This window comes from Microcaecilia unicolor, chromosome 1 (assembly GCF_901765095.1).
Source record: "Microcaecilia unicolor chromosome 1, aMicUni1.1, whole genome shotgun sequence".
Taxonomy (NCBI): domain Eukaryota; kingdom Metazoa; phylum Chordata; class Amphibia; order Gymnophiona; family Siphonopidae; genus Microcaecilia; species Microcaecilia unicolor.
In genome coordinates, this window is record NC_044031.1 from 490,836,801 (window position 1) to 490,854,989 (window position 18,189).

An 18,189-nucleotide genomic window follows, 5' to 3' on the forward strand; every position below is an offset into this window, starting at 1 on the left:
CAACGCACATCAGCTGAGCTGCCCCTTCCTTCTCTGCCTGTGTGTGTCCCGCCCTCGCTGACATTCCGTCACAGGAGGGCGGGGCCACAGGCAAAGAAGGAAGGGCTCACTGCAGCTCAGCTGATGTGCGTTGCTGCGTTCGGCGAATGGATCTGTAAGTTCAGAAGGGAAGAGAGGGCTCGGGCCGGGTGGAGGGGTGGCGGCGGCGACTCCGAGTGGTGGGGGGAGCGGTAGCAACCTCGGTGGCGCAGTTTCCCTCTCTGTCCCGCCCCCCCCATCATCACGTATTGACGCGGGGGCGGGACAGAGAGGGAAGTCTCTACTGCGCATTTGCGAGTGAGTACGGTCACTCGCCATTTATATGTTTGATGGGGCCCTTTTTACAAAGGCACATAAGGGCCTATGCGCGTGCAGCGCACATCAAATCAGCATTACCGCTCGGCTAGCGTGTGCGCCTGATGGTAATTCTGAGTTTGGCACGTGCCAAAAACCTGCGGTAGAAAATAATTTTCTACCGCGGGGGCATTCCCAGCGGTAATCGGCAGTTGGCATACACTAAAGAGTTACCATGCGGGTAACGTGTGAACCCTTACCACTGTCAATGGGTGATGTTAAGGGCTCAGGCCACAAACAGATGCATGCTGGTTTTCATTTTGCAATACTTCTCAAACATCCAGTTTGTATTTTTTTCAACACTCTTATTCACTTGAAATCTCTCAAGCACTGCCCAATTTATCAATCTATAAATCTCCAGTCATATCCAATTCATCAGCGATTTCAATAATCTTTTTCCCGAGTGACCTCAGTGATGTTCACCATCTACCACCCTTACAGGATTTACATGGCGGTTTCTAGAACATCAACCTCTTCATTGGTCAACTTATTTAGAAGCATGAACCTTCTTTTATATATATATACAGTGGTGGAAATAAGTATTTGATCCCTTGCTGATTTTGTAAGTTTGCCCACTGACAAAGACATGAGCAGCCCATAATTGAAGGGTAGGTTATTGGTAACAGTGAGAGATAGCACATCACAAATTAAATCCGGAAAATCACATTGTGGAAAGTATATGAATTTATTTGCATTCTGCAGAGGGAAATAAGTATTTAATCCCTCTGGCAAACAAGACCTAATACTTGGTGGCAAAACCCTTGTTGGCAAGCACAGCGGTCAGACGTCTTCTGTAGTTGATGATGAGGTTTGCACACATGTCAGGAGGAATTTTGGTCCACTCCTCTTTGCAGATCATCTCTAAATCATTAAGAGTTCTGGGCTGTCGCTTGGCAACTCGCAGCTTCAGCTCCCTCCATAAGTTTTCAATGGGATTAAGGTCTGGTGACTGGCTAGGCCACTCCATGACCCTAATGAGCCACTCCTTTGTTGCCTTGGCTGTATGTTTTGGGTCATTGTCGTGCTGGAAGACCCAGCCACGACCCATTTTTAAGGCCCTAGCGGAGGGAAGGAGGTTGTCACTCAGAATTGTACGGTACATGGCCCCATCCATTCTCCCATTGATGCGGTGAAGTAGTCCTGTGCCCTTAGCAGAGAAACACCCCCAAAACATAACATTTCCACCTCCATGCTTGACAGTGGGGACGGTGTTCTTTGGGTCATAGGCAGCATTTCTCTTCCTCCAAACACGGCGAGTTGAGTTCATGCCAAAGAGCTCAATTTTTGTCTCATCTGACCACAGCACCTTCTCCCAATCACTCTCGGCATCATCCAGGTGTTCACTGGCAAACTTCAGACGGGCCGTCACATGTGCCTTCCGGAGCAGGGGGACCTTGCGGGCACTGCAGGATTGCAATCCGTTATGTCGTAATGTGTTACCAATGGTTTTCGTGGTGACAGTGGTCCCAGCTGCCTTGAGATCATTGACAAGTTCCCCCCTTGTAGTTGTAGGCTGATTTCTAACCTTCCTCATGATCAAGGATACCCCACGAGGTGAGATTTTGCGTGGAGCCCCAGATCTTTGTCGATTGACAGTCATTTTGTACTTCTTCCATTTTCTTACTATGGCACCAACAGTTGTCTCCTTCTCGCCCAGCGTCTTACTGATGGTTTTGTAGCCCATTCTAGCCTTGTGCAGGTGTATGATCTTGTCCCTGACATCCTTAGACAGCTCCTTGCTCTTGGCCATTTTGTAGAGGTTAGAGTCTGACTGATTCACTGAGTCTGTGGACAGGTGTCTTTCATACAGGTGACCATTGCCGACAGCTGTCTGTCATGCAGGTAACGAGTTGATTTGGAGCATCTACCTGGTCTGTAGGGGCCAGATCTCTTACTGGTTGGTGGGGGATCAAATACTTATTTCCCTCTGCAGAATGCAAATAAATTCATATACTTTCCACAATGTGATTTTCCGGATTTAATTTGTGATGTGCTATCTCTCACTGTTACCAATAACCTACCCTTCAATTATGGGCTGCTCATGTCTTGTCAGTGGGCAAACTTACAAAATCAGCAAGGGATCAAATACTTATTTCCACCACTGTATATATATATATATATATATATATATATATATAAACAGACTTTCTTCCAATATATTTTATTTTACTTATCTTTTTAAAGCCTTCTTTAGTCGGACCCAGGGGCGTTACTGTCCGACATGTTTCGCTCACTCACGAGCTGCCTCAAGGACATACCCCCTGCGATCTTTACTAGCGCCAGCTCTGCATACTTTCTTAACAGCAAAGAAAGCTTTCATTTTGCTGCACGTCCATTTCCCAACCCCACAAACCCCCCCTTTTTTCCAGACACAGTGGAGAAATGGTCCAGCTCGCGTCCAATAAATGCACCCACAGTAACGCAGGCCACTTTTTGGCATGCCTTTGTAAAAGGCCCCTATGTGCAAACTTCATGACACTGTCTGCTGTGCATAAACTGCACCCCTGAACATGCTTATGCGTGAGCTGCATAAAAGTGTATACCTTCATGTCACTGTACATGCTTTTAGGAGTGTAGTCCATTGCGCAATTTTATGAGGTGTTCTACACATGTAAAACTGGGTTTACATGCAAAAAAAATGACTTCTCCTCCCCAGTGTCCACATTCTTTTGAATGCGCCTGACAACAGATTTCAAAAAGTAGTCTGCAACAGCTTTCATGCATCATACGTGGCACTTTAAATGATTTCAAGCATTTACCAACATTAACCCCCCATACACACATATAGAAGAGAAGGGAAGGAAAGGGACTTTGTATTTAGCTCATGCCTTTTTGAACTGTAGCTCAAAGTGAGTAACATTCAGGTACAGTAAGCATTTATTAAAGTATTTTTAAAGGTGTTTCAAGAAGCAATATCTCATGGTTTTAAACAAGCAAAGTCTGCTTTAAACACAAAACTTGCAACATGCATTGCAATCTTTTGTAAAGTGTTGTACGCACTCCCCAAGTGTTATGACCCTCAGCTTTGTTTCATGAAAAATAAATGCCTTATTATTCTGCATTAATAAATCAGGTTAAATACTGCTGAAGTCTTCTTTTCTTTTTTTTTGCAGCTATTTCAGCTTATAAATACACAAGAAAGAATATCATATGAAAAGAAAACAAAGAACACATTATAGAAACATCAGATCTGATCAAGAATAAATGTACAAGTTCATTAGTCCTTTTTATGGAACTCTCCAGGCAGACAGCAAAATAGCTACAAAAAATGATAATCTATAAAATAAGTGTGATAATTGTAGAACAGAACTAAGATGCAACATGCAAAAAAATTATATTCAGGTTTTGGTGTCATCTCCATTAGAGAATTGCAAGGACAGATATTTCACCCATCCCCATCTATCCCTGCAAATAATCTCCTCCATTCCTGCCCGTCCCCACAAGTAATCTCCTCCACACCCTGTGCTAAAATAATCTGACTTGTGGTAAAATAACTGAACTTAACAGTAGCCTGTGTTGATAACTTCCCCTGCCAGTGCTTATGGGGATTTCAATGCTATCAACCATATCCATAAAATTTTTTAGTGCTATTACAATTGCCATGGCACAAGGAAAGAACAGGTAGGCTGGACCGGCACTACGCTTCCACAGGAACCCTGCAGGACCTGCATCCATCCCCATGGGATTCCCGTTAATCCCGTTCCTATGGAGATATCTAATCTCCATTACAGCAATGCAAGCTTCATCCACTACCACATACCTGTGAAACCCTGCATTTCATAAGAGCATAAACTCCTAGGACTTAAACAACAGCAACCCTAGCTAGACAAAGGTTACAAATATTACACTGACCCTAGAACATGAATTCACTCGTTAGAAAACAAACAAGCTGGACTACTACATGTTAGCAGAATGCCTCACACACAACAGAAAAAGATCTTCATCAAATACTGAATAAGGGATACAAATTAGAAACAGAAGCATGCAAACGAAAACCAAAATGGAAAACCTGAAAAAGCAGACTCTTTCAGCACTGAAGAAAGAGAAACAGAATTGCATTTTATTCTGTGGCGAGCAAAATACAAAGATACATCCTAATCACTAAAAACTCAAAAGTAAATTGCCTCTTTTTTTCTTTTTACCTTTGTTATCTGATCCTTTAGGTTTTTTTTTATAATGGGATTGGTCTTGGTCTCTTTTTCCTCTTTCCTTTTATTGATTTTTTTCATTTTCTGTTTCTTCTCCCTCTTCATCTTTATCTGACAATGATTTTTCATCTTTTTTCTTCATTTCCTTAGTCTGTCTATCTATCCATTCATAGCTAGATTTTATTCCTCCTTCCTCCCTTTTCTTTTTTCTTCTTGTCGTCAGTCTTCCTGTTTTGCTTTCCAGCTACTTTGCACCTTTCCATTCCTAATCTCAGTTCTGCCATTCTTCCTTCTGGTTTTTCACTCTATCCCCCTTCTTGCATCCACTTTCAAATCCTCCATTTCCACTCATTGCGTTCACCTTCTCTCCAGTCCTCACCTACCATTCTTTACTTGTCATCTCCTCCCCTATCACTCAACTTCTCTCATTTGACTTATGGTTAGAGAAGTGGCCTGAAAGCCAATGAAGCCAAGTTTCAAATCCTTCTGACAGTCCCTGTGATCTTGGACATGTCACATAACCCTCCATTACCTCAGGAAAAAAACGTATTCCCCCGACATTCAGCACACAGTAGTTAATTAGGAGTACCAGTTTAAATGGATTGTTAAATCTTTAGTTCTTATGACAACTAGACATTTGTAATGTGGTTTTTATGGGTTTTTCACAAAAACAGATATGTAGACTGCAAGCAGTTCAAAATGCTGCAGCTAAATTTGTAGTGAGTGGTAGCAGATTTGATCATGTACCACGCATCTTGTCTTTATCTATGTATCTGAGTTTGGCCCTTCAACTATATAGTAAGCTGTATTTTAGAAAAAGCATAGAAATGTTAGTTGCTGTACTTATTAGATATTTTATTAGTATTATGCTTACATCGTATTATATCTCTGTTATTTGAATTTCAGTGCTGTTACATGTGTATATTTTTGATCCTGTTTCAAGGTAGTCCTATTGTTATGTTCCAATTTGCTGTATTTATGTTTACACTTGTACATTTTCCTATTGTTATGCTGTTAACAAAATTGTAAGTTTGATGTTAAACTGTGCCTGCTGTACACCGCCTCGGGTGAATCTCTTCATAAAGACAGTTAATAAACCCCTTATTTGATTCTGTTACATTAGCTACTTGTAAGAGCTAGAATTGAGTTCAAGGTGAAGCTTTTGGTTTTTCAAATCCTTTATTTTAGCCCTCTTTATTTGACTGATTTTGTTAAACTTTATACTCCCTTACAAACTCTGTGCTCATTGGCAGAAATAATATTGGTTACTCAATCTAAGGCCCTTTCCAAATTAAAAACCTACGGAGCAATGAATATTGGTAGTCAAAGGACCTGAACTTTGGAATTTGTTTCCATCCGTTATTCATGATATTAAGGACTATATGACATTTTGATGCAGTTTAAAAATGTGGTTGTTCAACAAATATCTGGTCGGGCCTACTTAATTGATATTCCTCACTATGGGGTCCTTTTACAAAGCTGCAGTAAAAAGTGGCCTGCAGTAATGTGAGTGCATGAAATCTGTCGCACACCGAGGCCACTTGTTACCACAGCCGGAGTTTCAATTATTTTAAATGGAAGTCGTAAATAACCATGCACTAATAAAAATATTGGTGTGCGGCAATTACCGTCACCTATTCAATAGGTGATGATGGATCATGCACTTACCTGGCAGTAATCAGACAGTGCAAGGTGATGGCTGATTGCTGCCGGGCACCCCCTGTGCTAGAAAATGGAAAACTACTGCAGGGCATCTTAGTAAAAGACCCCTTAAATCCCATTTGCATGTCCAGTCTTCCAACTTCCTAAGGTCTTTCTACAATTTTTCACAATCCACATGAGTTTTAACAACTTTGAATAGTTTTGTGTCATCTGCAAATTTAATCACCACACTCATTGTTCCTATTTCTAGATCATTAATAAATATATTAAATAGCACCAGATCTCTGGGGATCCACTGAGAGAATTGGTCATTTAATCCTATCCTCTGTTTTCTGTCCATCAACCAATTCCTAATCCACAACAGAACATTGCCTCCAATGGGTTTTTAATTTTCTCAGGAGTCTCTTATGAGGCACTTTGCTAAATGCTTTCTGAAAATCTAGATGCACTACATCAACTGGCTCACCTTTATCCATGTTTTTCACGCCTTCAAAGAAATGAAGCAAATTAGTAAGGCCAAGACTTCCTTTGGCTGAATCCATATTGACTGTGCCCCATTAAACCATGTTTGTCTATGTGTTCAGTGATTTTATTATTTATAATAGTTTCCACTATTTTGCCCAGCACTGACGTCAGGCTTACCAGTCTATAATTTCATGGATCACCCCTAGATCCCTTTTTATTAATAGGCGTTACACTGGCAATGCTCCCATCTAAAGGTACTATGGACAATTTTAAGGACATGTTACAGATCGCTAACAGCAGATAAGTGATCTGTAACATGTCCTTAAAATTCATATTTGAATTCTTTCAGTACACTAGGGTGTATACCATCCAGTCTAGGTGATTTACTACTCTCTAATTTGTCGATTAGGTGAAATTCTGTGGTGCTGGCATGATATCAGAAAACACTTGATCTCTCTGCTGAATCATCCTATGCTAAGTTTAAAGCTGCACTTAAGATGCACTTATTCAGTGTTGTGTTCCCTTCTTGAATGAGGCAGCCTGGTCAGTCCATTCATATAAAGGTGGCACCTAATTCTTTCCCTAAACTTTGTGTTTATGTTATAAAATTATATTCTACTTATAATCTGTACTGCTCTCTCTCTCTCTCGTTCTATTTGATTATGACATTCCTTTCATTAACTTGTACATTTTTTACGTTGTTCAACATTTTGATGTGCCCTATTAAAGGCAGTATAGTAAATGCCAAAGCAGTGGAAGACAGAAGGTCAAGCTTCAGCTGCTTGGGTGGCAGTTGCAACTCCAGCTCCAAATTGCTTCAGCTGACAGGTTTTAGGGCAGTGGTCCCCAAACCTGGTCCTGAAGGCACCCCAGCCAGTCAGGTTTTCAGAATATCCACAATGCATATTCATGAGAGAGATTTGCATACAGTGGCAGCAGTGGAACCACTGACTTAGGGGATCCTTGCCAGCTATGTATGACCAGTATAACAGTCTGGCTGAGGGGGCCTGAACCCAAAAGGGAGAGGCCAAAGTGCCATAAGACCCTTGCATGGAACAGGGTATCACCATAATCTAAACATTCAAGTATAAGTGCATGAAGGAGGGTCTGAATGAGGAAGAACTATCAGAAAAGTTTTGTCCTTTTGCGAATGAGACCAAAATCTGTGATAGAGAAGAAATGCTAGAAGGAATGGAAAACAAAGAGAGATCTAGAGAAGGGGTGCACAAAACATTTGGACTGAGGACCACACTGAGAGCCAACCCTCTCCCCATCAGATCCTAATATCCCTCCCCCCCCCCCCCCCCCCCATATTTCCATGGGATTACACAGTTCTGGTGGAAGCTAGCTTTTCTGTTTATCTGCATAGCACTTAACTTTTGGACACATGGAACACTTTACTTCAGCTGCTTTGGTGACATCTTCATCTAAGACCCCAAATGGCCACCTTTGACAATACATCAATTCAGGATTTCAGGGATGATTTCAGGACAGCTGGGGAACCAGTGTTGATAGACAATCATATGTAAGATTAGAACATAGGAAGTGGACTGTAAACTATGACCTGGTGGGCTAGATTTGGCCCATGGACCATAGTTTGCCCAACCATAGTCTAGAATTCTGTAGCTAAGAATTAATACAAAAAAAAAAAAATCAGGGTTATGCATTTGGGCCTCACAAACTAAAGGGAGTGATATAGTAATGGGGGTAAATTTTTGAAAGGAGAAAGGAGAAGGATAGCAGCGTAGCCAGGAATTTTTGACAAGAAAAAAAGAAGGACAAAGGTCTGCCATGAAACGCCTAGCCAACCACCTGGGGCTACCCCGTGGCCACTTAGAGGGTCTATCCCCAGCACAGCTGAGGTCCATCTCCACCTGCTGCTTGTGCTCTACACTAGTACCCTCCTCCCACTGACTGGGTCGCAACTGCCTCTGGGCGAATCTCCCACTCAAATTATTCCCAGTGATTTCTAGGTTACTGGGACCACACTCCCAGTGGTCCCACGGTTCCTAGGAAGCATCCACAGACCCAACATACAAACCACCATGATTCTTAATCAGTCCAGACAAGCTGGGCGAACAAACATTTATGTTTATTCTCATAAAAATATTTGAACAGTGAAACAGAAAAGTGCAATCAGCAACCAATAACAGGTAACTGAAATATGGATCAATTATAAAACTAAACATTTGTATACTGTCTAAACAGTACCTGGGGAGATCAGGACATATAGCTGCTCACAAGTCTGAAGCAGGATCTCAGAACAGATGTTTCCTCTCTGTTCTCCCAAACTGAGACTGAAGACAAAAACCAGTAACTCCTGGTTAATTCAAACTCCAGGCCAATCAGAGCCCAGAACAACAACTGCAGCACTTCCCCTTTCTCTGTGTTAATTAAAGAAGAAAAGGTCAGGTTTTTGTAACAGCTTAAATGTAACATTCACCACCTGCTAGCCAAACTAGAGAAATATACTTATAGAAATAAGTTATAGTCTTATTTCGTCACAGGGTGCATCTGCATTTCCCTTCCTTCTCCCTCCCACTGCATCTCTTTCTTCCCTTTCTGGCCTGGCCCCACAAAGATCTGGTAATTCTCTCCCTCTCCACCTCCCCCCCACCATACATTAAAGTCACTATCCATGCACTGAATATAATGATTAAGTAAAGTAGAGACACAGGCTGAAAATGCACCTCATTTCTGCAGTTCGAATTGTAAAGTGGCCCCAAGATTGGGGGTGGGGGAGGGGGGTCTCAAAAGCAAATGTTTACTCAGGATGCCACAACTCCTTGAACTAGCCCTGATTATCAGTGTTTTCATTCCTTTTATATTATAATCAAAAGCAGAGAGAAAAAGACAAGAGCATTCTAAGCAAAAAAAGGAAACAAGAACAAGAAACAAAAACAAGAAAAAATCCATCAATCACAATAAAAGAGTCAATAATCAATGGTAAAAAAAAAAAAAAACCCACTAAACACGAACAGATTTGTTGCATACATGAAAAGGTAGCTTGCACAGATTTTACAGCTGAAAACTGGATTATAAAACTCACCGCAATATGTACATATAAAAGGATGTACAGAGAAGTGAAGTATAAAGTAAGTATTCCATGAGACAGAGTTGGGCACACTTTCTCTCAGATTATATACATGGGGTCTGAAAATCCGCACGGAAACCGAAGCGTATTCTATAAAAATGTGCATAACTTAATTGGTTAACTAGTTAATCAGTGCTGTTAATTGGATGTTAACAAGCAATTATCAGCACTACTTGGCATTGAGATTTACACACCTAACTCACTAACCAGCTTATTTTTGAAAGAGATCGCCGTCCATCTTCCGACACAAATCGGAAGATGGCCAGCGATCTCCAGAAATCGGTCAAATCGGCATAATCGAAAGCCAATTTTGGCTGGCTTCAACTGCTTTCCGTCGTGGGACCGGCGAAAGTTCAAAGGGGGCATGTCGGCATGGTAGCGAAGGCGGGACAGGGGCATGTATTGAGATGCCCGCCCAATAATAGAAAAAAGAAAGCCCGCTGTCACGAGAATTTGGTCCGCTTTATTTGGACCCTTTTTTTTCAGGTCCAAGTCCCAAAAAAGTGCCCGAACTGACTAGATGACCACCGGAGGGAATCGGGGATAACCTCCCCTGACTCCCCCAGTGATCACTAACCCACTCCCACCCTCAAAACAACAACTTTAAAAACTTTTTTTGCCAGCCTCAAATGTCATACCCAGCTCCCTGACAGCAATATGCAGGTCCCTGGAGCATTTTGTAGTGGGTGCAGTGCACTTCAGGCAGGAGGACCCAGGCCCATCTCCCCCCCCCCCCCCACCTGTTCCACTTGTGGTGGTAAATGGGAGCCCTCAAAAAACCCCCAAAACCCACTGTACCCACATGTAGGTGCCCCCCTATGGTAATGCTGTAGAGTTGTGGCCAGTGGGTTTTTGGGGGGGGGGGGATTTGGGGGACTCAGCACCCAAGGGAAGGGTGCTATGCACCTGGAAGCTAATTGTTTTCTTTTTAAATTTTCTAAAACTGCCCCCTAGGGTGCCCAGTTGGTGTCCTGGGATGTCAGGGGGGCCAGTGTACTAGAAATGCTGGCTCCTCCCACGCCCAAATGCCTTACATTTCGCGGGTTTGAGATGGCCGGCTCCGGTTTCCATTATGGCTGAAAATCGGAGTCGGCCATCTCATCTAACCCCGGCGAGCGATTTGGCCGGTGCCAAGCGTATTCTGAAAATACGCTTTGCTCTGCCCCTTCGCGGAGCCGGCCCCGAAGATGGCCGCCCATCGATTTGGCCGGTGCCGTTCGATTATGCCCCTCTAAGTGTATTCTATAACATGGTGCGCCTAAGTTCTAAGTTACAGAGTTGAAAAGGGAGCATGGCTATGGGCATTTCTAAAATCTATGTGCATTATTAATATATCAACCTAAGCGTTTATTGTACTTCTGTATTATGTACCAGACTTCTACCAAACTAAATTTTGTAACCGCCTTTTTAGCAACATGTAAGCCACATTGAACCTGCCATACAGTGGGAAAATGTGGGATACAAATGCAATAAATAAATAAATTATTATAGAATACATCTGCTCTGTGCCTAATTTAGGCATCAGGATTTATATGAAGAAAAACATGGCTAAATGGATGCGATCAAATTTAGTTGAGTGGTAAGTCGCTCGGCGTATTCTATATAACGTGCAGAAATTTAAGTCTATTCTAGGAAATTCTATGTCTATTCTAGAAAATTCTATAAAAGGTGTACTTTACAGAATACGCCTAGGCGTATTTTTTAGCCTTGCAGATTTTTCAGGCGCCATATATAGAATGTAGCCCTTTGTGGTTTGCACACGTAGGACTAGATTCGGTGAATGGTGCCAAAAAAACTGTGTGCTATTCTATAAATGGCGCTCTGACTTTGGTACTGCTTATAGAATAGCGTGTAATGCTGGGATCTGTGCCCAACTTTTGGCACGAGGATTTACACCAGCTGAAACCTGATGTAAATCCTTGTGCAGATCTCCCAAATTCTACAATGCTGCGTGCGTCTTTAGTGAATGCCCCTGGCCTGCCCATGTCCCTCCCATGGCCACACCCCCTTTTTGATTGCACGCTAAAAGATTTAGATGTGCATCTTTATAGAATAGCACTTAGCAAGATGCACACATAAATCCAAATTGTTACCAATTAACGCCAATAATTGTTTACACCCTATTATTGATGCTAATTGACTTGTTGCTTAATTAAACTGCATGTGTGAACTAGACACACCCAGATTTGCACGTGCAATTTTGAGTGCCATATATACAATCTGGGGGATAGAATTAGATTGTAAGCTCTGTCGAGCAGGGACTGTCTCTTCATATTCAAGTGTACAGCACTGCGTACGTCTAGTAGCGCTATAGAAATGATAAGTAGTAGTAGTGTTTGGGATTCTGGAATCTTGCTACTCTTTGTCCTTATCCCTTATTTGTTCTGTTTGTCTGTCCTAATTAGATTGTAAGCTCTGTCGAGCAGGGACTGTCTCTTCATGTTCAAGTGTACAGCGCTGCATACGTCCAGTAGCGCTTTAGAAATGATAAGTAGTAGTAGCAGCAGCATTTTAGAAAGGAGGTACAAATTGGAACTGAAATGTCCATGATGGGATGTCTCATGGTTCATTAATATTTTTAGAACAATGTCTGCTGCTGTAAAGCTTGTTTTAAACTATATAGAAAAAAACATTTATCTGCCAATTATGTGCGGCAGGAGCAGTATAAACATCAATGTCGAATACATCAGCAGGGTCAACACAGACAAAAAAAAACTATTTATGTGTCATTGCATACACATGTATGTGTCTGAACACATATGTTTATGTCAGTTGTTTTAAAAACATATTAGGGCTGTACTAAAATCACAGTTAACTCTGCGATTAATGCCATAGGCAGTCGGTGGCCCAACTGTTTGGGGAGGCTAAATGGGGCGGGGTTAGGGGTGGGACCAGGGGTGGAGCTTAAATCCATAATTGTCTGATAACACACAGAAAAAATAAATAAATAAAAGTCACAATTAATACCTTTTATTAAATTTAGATATTAGCTATGTATCATATGTCAAAGAATAAAGTGGTTGCTCAAAGCATATACTAACCACAATCGCTCAACTGCAAAACACTATGCACAACTTTGTGCAAAAACACACACAGAACCTTACTGTACCATAAATATTACACTGGGCAGAACCTAATACACCAATATACCACCCATACGGAAAATGCAGACTGTCAACAATATGAAACAAGGGATCATAATATCACAATTCTCATGTAGAGCCACAAAACATCCTAATTCATGTTTAATGTGGGATAAAATGCCATACATAAGTAAATAAATATAAACTTTTAATGTTGAGCACCTGATTCTCAAAGTGGACATATTCCAAACACTATAATGAAAATAAAATGATTTTTTTCTACCATTGTTGTCTGGTGACTTTGTTTTTCTGATCATGCTGGCCCAGTATCCGATTCTGCTACTATCTGTCCTCTTAACTCCGTTTCCAGGGCTTCCTTTCCATTTATTTCTTTTACTTTCCGCCTTTCTTCTTCATTTCTGGTCCTCAGCTTCTGCCTATTTTCTTCATCCATGTGCAGTTTTTCTCCTCTCTTCCTTTTCCCTCATCTCATCTCCTTCCTCGCTTTTCCCTCCCCTCCATCCATGTCCAGCATTTCTTCTCTCTCCCCTCCTCTCCCCCTGCCCTCCATCCACCCATGTCCAGCGACCCTTCTCTCCCCTGCCCTCCATCCACCCATGTCCAGCAGTGACCCTCCTCTCCCCTGCATGCACCCATGCCCAGTGACCCTCCTTCCCCTGCCCTCCATCCACCCATGTCCAGCAGTGACCCTTCTCTCCCCCTGCCCTGCATGCACCCATGCCCAGCGACCCTCCTCTCCCCTGCCCTCCATCCACCCATGTCCAGCAGTGACCCTCCTCTCCCATGCCCTGCATGCACCCATGCCCAGCAGTGACCCTCCTCTCCCCTGCCCTGCATGCACCCATGCCCAGTGACCCTCCTTCCCCTGCCCTCCATCCACCCATGTCCAGTGACCCTCCTTCCCTTGCCCTCCATCCACCCATGTCCAGCAGTGACCCTCCCCTGCCCTGCATGAATTATTCTCCTCCCTTCCTCCCTCCGAATCCTGACTCTTCAAATTCTTCGGGGCGGGCGCCGGGTGGGCAGGCAGTTTTGCCTGCCCACTGCGAGCACTGACTCTCCCCCACTAGCACTGCCACTGCCGGTGTTCACGCTTCAAAATAGCCGCCGAGACTTACAGAAGTCTCGCAAGGCCGCTGGAAGTCTCAGCGGCCATTTTTAAAGCGTGAACGCTGGCAGCACAGCGCCAACGGGGGAATCAGCGCTGGCAGCGGGGCGGGCAGGCAGGCAAGACTGCCCCGAAGAATTAGCACACCACCGTCGCTGCGGCTGGAGAGGCTTAGCCTCCCCAAGCCTCCAATACCGAGCGCCTATGATTAATGCATTAAATCCTTCATTGTGATTTGAAAAATGTAATTGCAGTTTAAAAAATCTAATCAGACTGCAATGTCTCCTGCCTCTTCCAAACATCTCTTCTGCTCTCTTCCACTCCCAACCCTTTGTCCTCAGTGCAATCCAACATCTTTCCCCCATGTGTGATTCAACATCACCCACCCACCTTCCATGCCAGTCTACCTTAAAGGTGATTTTTTTGTTCACCATCGCCAGCAGCAGCATTGCATATATGCTGCCTGTTCCTCAGCTTTCCCTCTGACCACTCCTGCCCAGGCAGAAAAAGGAAGTGATGTCAGAGGAGGTGGGACAGGCCAGAAGGAAAGCTTCGGAGTAGGCCACAGGCAACATATGTGCAACGCTGCCATTCCCAGGACCAGCAGAAGACCACCTTTAAGGTAGACTAGCGGAGGTATTGGGGGGGCATATGCTGAACCCTGGGTGGGGGGAGAAGTGTGAGCTGCAGAACTGCAAGCAGAACTGGAGGGGTCACCGATAGAAGTTTTGGCTGAGGCAGTGAGCTCCAGAAGTCATGAGAAGAGCTTGGTACTGCTCACCACCAAGTCTGTGTCACTGCTCATGGGGGTGGAGTGGAGTGGGGGAGAGGTGCTAGACAATGGGAGGGAGGAAAGAGAGATATTGGACCTGGGGGAAGAAGAGAGGGAGTGAAGGTTGAGAAAGGGAGAGATATTGGAACTGAGGGTGGGAAGAAGAGAGTTTATCAGTCCTATAGGGAAGAGAAGGGTGATGAGATATGATATACTGCTTGTCTATGGTTATACTCAAAGCTGGTTACATATTATATACAGGTATTTATTTTGTACCTGGGACAATGGAGGGCTAAGTGACATGCCCAGAGTCACAAGGAGCTGTAGTGCGAAATACACAAATAAGATACCTTTAATTATGTGATTAATCGCAATTAAACTTTTTCATCAAAATGTAGCCCTAAAACATACACATGTATTTTCTCCCAAAGCTGCCATAGAACCTGGTATTCCTTGCCAGTTTCACTTTTGTGGGAGGACGTGAACATCCCTTGTCCCTCCAGTAAAGTGCTGCTCAACAGGAGCGCTTTTCGGAAAGATATGTGTCTCGGGTAATAGGTGTAAGTCTCGACGTAGACATGTATTTCCCTTCTGAAATGGGGGATACTCGTTTATTTTTTAGACCTGCACTAGTCCTGCCCAAAACACACTCAGACCATGCCCCTTTGCCATGTGCACCTTATTGCATTTTAGATGTGTATATCCCAGCTTTGAAAAATCAGGATTTAGATGTGTATGCAATATACAAGTGTAAATGCCGATTTATGCACATCTAAAATGCGAATAGTGTTTCTTTAAAAACGTCTACATTGCAAAATGTAATGCACATGTATATAACCGGGTCATGTGCACCTTTCTTTAAATTAGTCACTTTATTTTCTAACTCTTCTTACTCTCTTACCTATCTATATGTTCCATCTTTGCTTTACCCTTCACTATCAATTCAAATGTTCTATTACGTATTGTGTAGACATTGTAAGTAGTATACTACGCCATACTTTATATTGTTATTTGAATATTTTTACTGCTGTAATTGCCTATTGAGTACAGTAAGAATAAACGTGAGGCAGTAAATAAAACCTAATAAATAAATATGAGGCATGTGTGCCTGCTGGCTGCTGGTTTCATATATGGATGGCAGTTTTAGAAAGGAAGAGGTGCATGTTTTCCCTTTACAAAATTGTCGCTTTCTCTATGAAGACTAGCCACATACACTCACAGTGATTGTTTATAAAATTATGCAATCCAGTTGTAAACTAGCACAATGAAACTATAAGGAAACCCCAGACTTGGAGCAAAGTAGAAAACAATTTAAATAGGACAGATAAAGTCCTCAGATGAAATCTTCCTACCCCCAGGAGCCCCAGCTTAACCCTTACTTTAATAGGATCAAAGTGCTCAGATTTCAGATCCCTGCCCTTCCCACTACAAAATAGCAAGGTTCCACCAAAGCAACAACCTGTATCTAACAATGAAACAGAATGACTAAAGGCTTATGCCTGCCTACCAATTATTATTTAGAGGGTATATACTGAAAGATTCAAAGAATGAAAACAAAATTACATTTAATAAATAATCAAACCTATTAGTGGGGTGTACTAACCTGTGAAGCAGGGGAACCGGGTTCAATTTCCACTGAGCATCCTTGTGCCTCTAAGGAAGTCGCTTAAGCCTCCTTTGCCCCAGGTACAAAATAAGTACCTGTATATATATAATAAATCAACTGCTTTCTTTGCAACCAGAAAAGGTGGTAAATCAAATCCCTCCCTCTTTTCCCTTCACCTCCCAGTGTAGTAGTCACAATAGTACCCCATGCTTGGAATAAACTCCCTGAGCCCATACCCCAGGCCCCCTCCTTGCCCATCTTCAAATCCTTACTCAAAGCCCACCTCTTCAATGTCGCCTTCGGCACCTAACCACTATACCACTATTAAAGAAATCTAGACTGCCCCAACTTGACATTTTGTCCTATAGATTGTAAGCTCCTTTGAGCAGGGACTGTCCTTCTTTGTTAAACTGTACAGCGCTGCGTAACCCTAGTAGCGCTCTAGAAATGTTAAGTAGTAGTAGTAATAGTAGTAGTATACTGTAGTTGCAAAAGAATCTTTTCTCTCTCCCTAGTCAATGGGACAGTGGAAATGGAACATGAACATAAGGAAAACGTGTAGTCAGACCGAATAAACCTCCTCCCACATAAAGTAAGCGTCATATGCTAAACTATGCAAAAAGCACTTTGCAACAGTTTTGATTATAATTGTAAGCGTGGTGTGATCTTTTTCTGCACAGAAAAGCAGGATAGACAACTGAAAATATGAAATGAAATGCAACTAAAATACAAGCCATCAAGCATCCACCTCTTGTTTCTTGCAGCAGCAGGAATAAATAAATTTATCCTAGCGATTACAATTCTTTTCACTACTACTTTGTGCAGGGGGGGGGGGGGGGGGGGAGGGGGTCATCTGTACTTTCCTGTTCCTGGAAAGCCTAGCCGTGCTGAGAAAAAGATTCCCACAGATCGTGCTGGAATTTGAGCTATTTACATCAGAAGCTTACCTATATGTCCCCTGCCCTCCGGCCGTGGGACCGAAGCACTTCTCTCCCCAGAAGCTGGTTTCTGAAATTCTTGGTCAGCCAAATAGCCACTCCTACTGTATCTCCTGGAAATCACTTTGCTGCCGTCCTTGCTGTGACGGTTACTCTCCCCAATGGTCTGTAATAAGTGGTCTAAGAGAGTCCTCTGATCGTTCTGCTCCACGTTTCTGTCCGTGTGGCTGCCCCAAGCTGGAGACGCCAGAAGCAGTAGGAAGATGATTAACCGAGCATCCCATTTCCTAGATCCCTGCATCGCTCGCTGTCAGCCTTGGGAAGAGAGGGGGGGAGAGAGAGAGAGAGAGAGACGGTTACAGTAGCTAGCTCCTAGCCACGACAAACTCCAGGGTTTCCCCCATTACTTGGACCAGTCACTCTGCCCCCTTTTGAAAACTATAGGTGAAAAAGTAAAACAAAAAACTCTTGCTTATAGGTAAGTTTGTCAAGAGGTTAGGACTGAAGAACAGATTCTGGCATTCAAAGGGCAATCCTTAGAAAATTAGCACCTTTCTCCTTTTTCCATCCTCCTCCTCAAGCAGCTACAGTCCATCCAACCAGCCAATACCCCCTCCTGGGGCACATTTATTCAAAGCCACTAATGACATGGCAAGGACTCTCCACCCACAGGGCTGCTTCGTTCTCATCCACATCTCCAAAATCCCTTAAGGATACATTTACAACCACATATTTAAAAACAAAAAAAAGTACTGAACAAGCCACTGGGTTTTCAAAGATTCTCAAGGACTGCATGCAAGCGAAAACAGCATAAATACAAACTTCAGTGCTGTACACATGCAAGCCCTCTTCTCTCCTCCACTGAGAAATTCAGATTAAACTACAGATTTGCCTCAGTT

General features: G+C 43.0%; 1 protein-coding gene across 1 annotated transcript in view; it reads right to left on the bottom strand.

Annotated features, from left to right (window-relative positions):
* ALKAL1 (ALK and LTK ligand 1) overlaps positions 1–17,591 on the bottom strand; it is a 47,674-nt gene extending 30,083 nt beyond the window's left edge. Inside the window, exon 1 of the mRNA XM_030190141.1 lies at positions 17,300–17,591. Within this exon, the coding sequence (XP_030046001.1) occupies positions 17,300–17,591 (292 nt within the window). The remainder of the gene's footprint in view (positions 1–17,299) is intronic.
* Between the last annotated feature and the right edge of the window lie 598 nt (positions 17,592–18,189).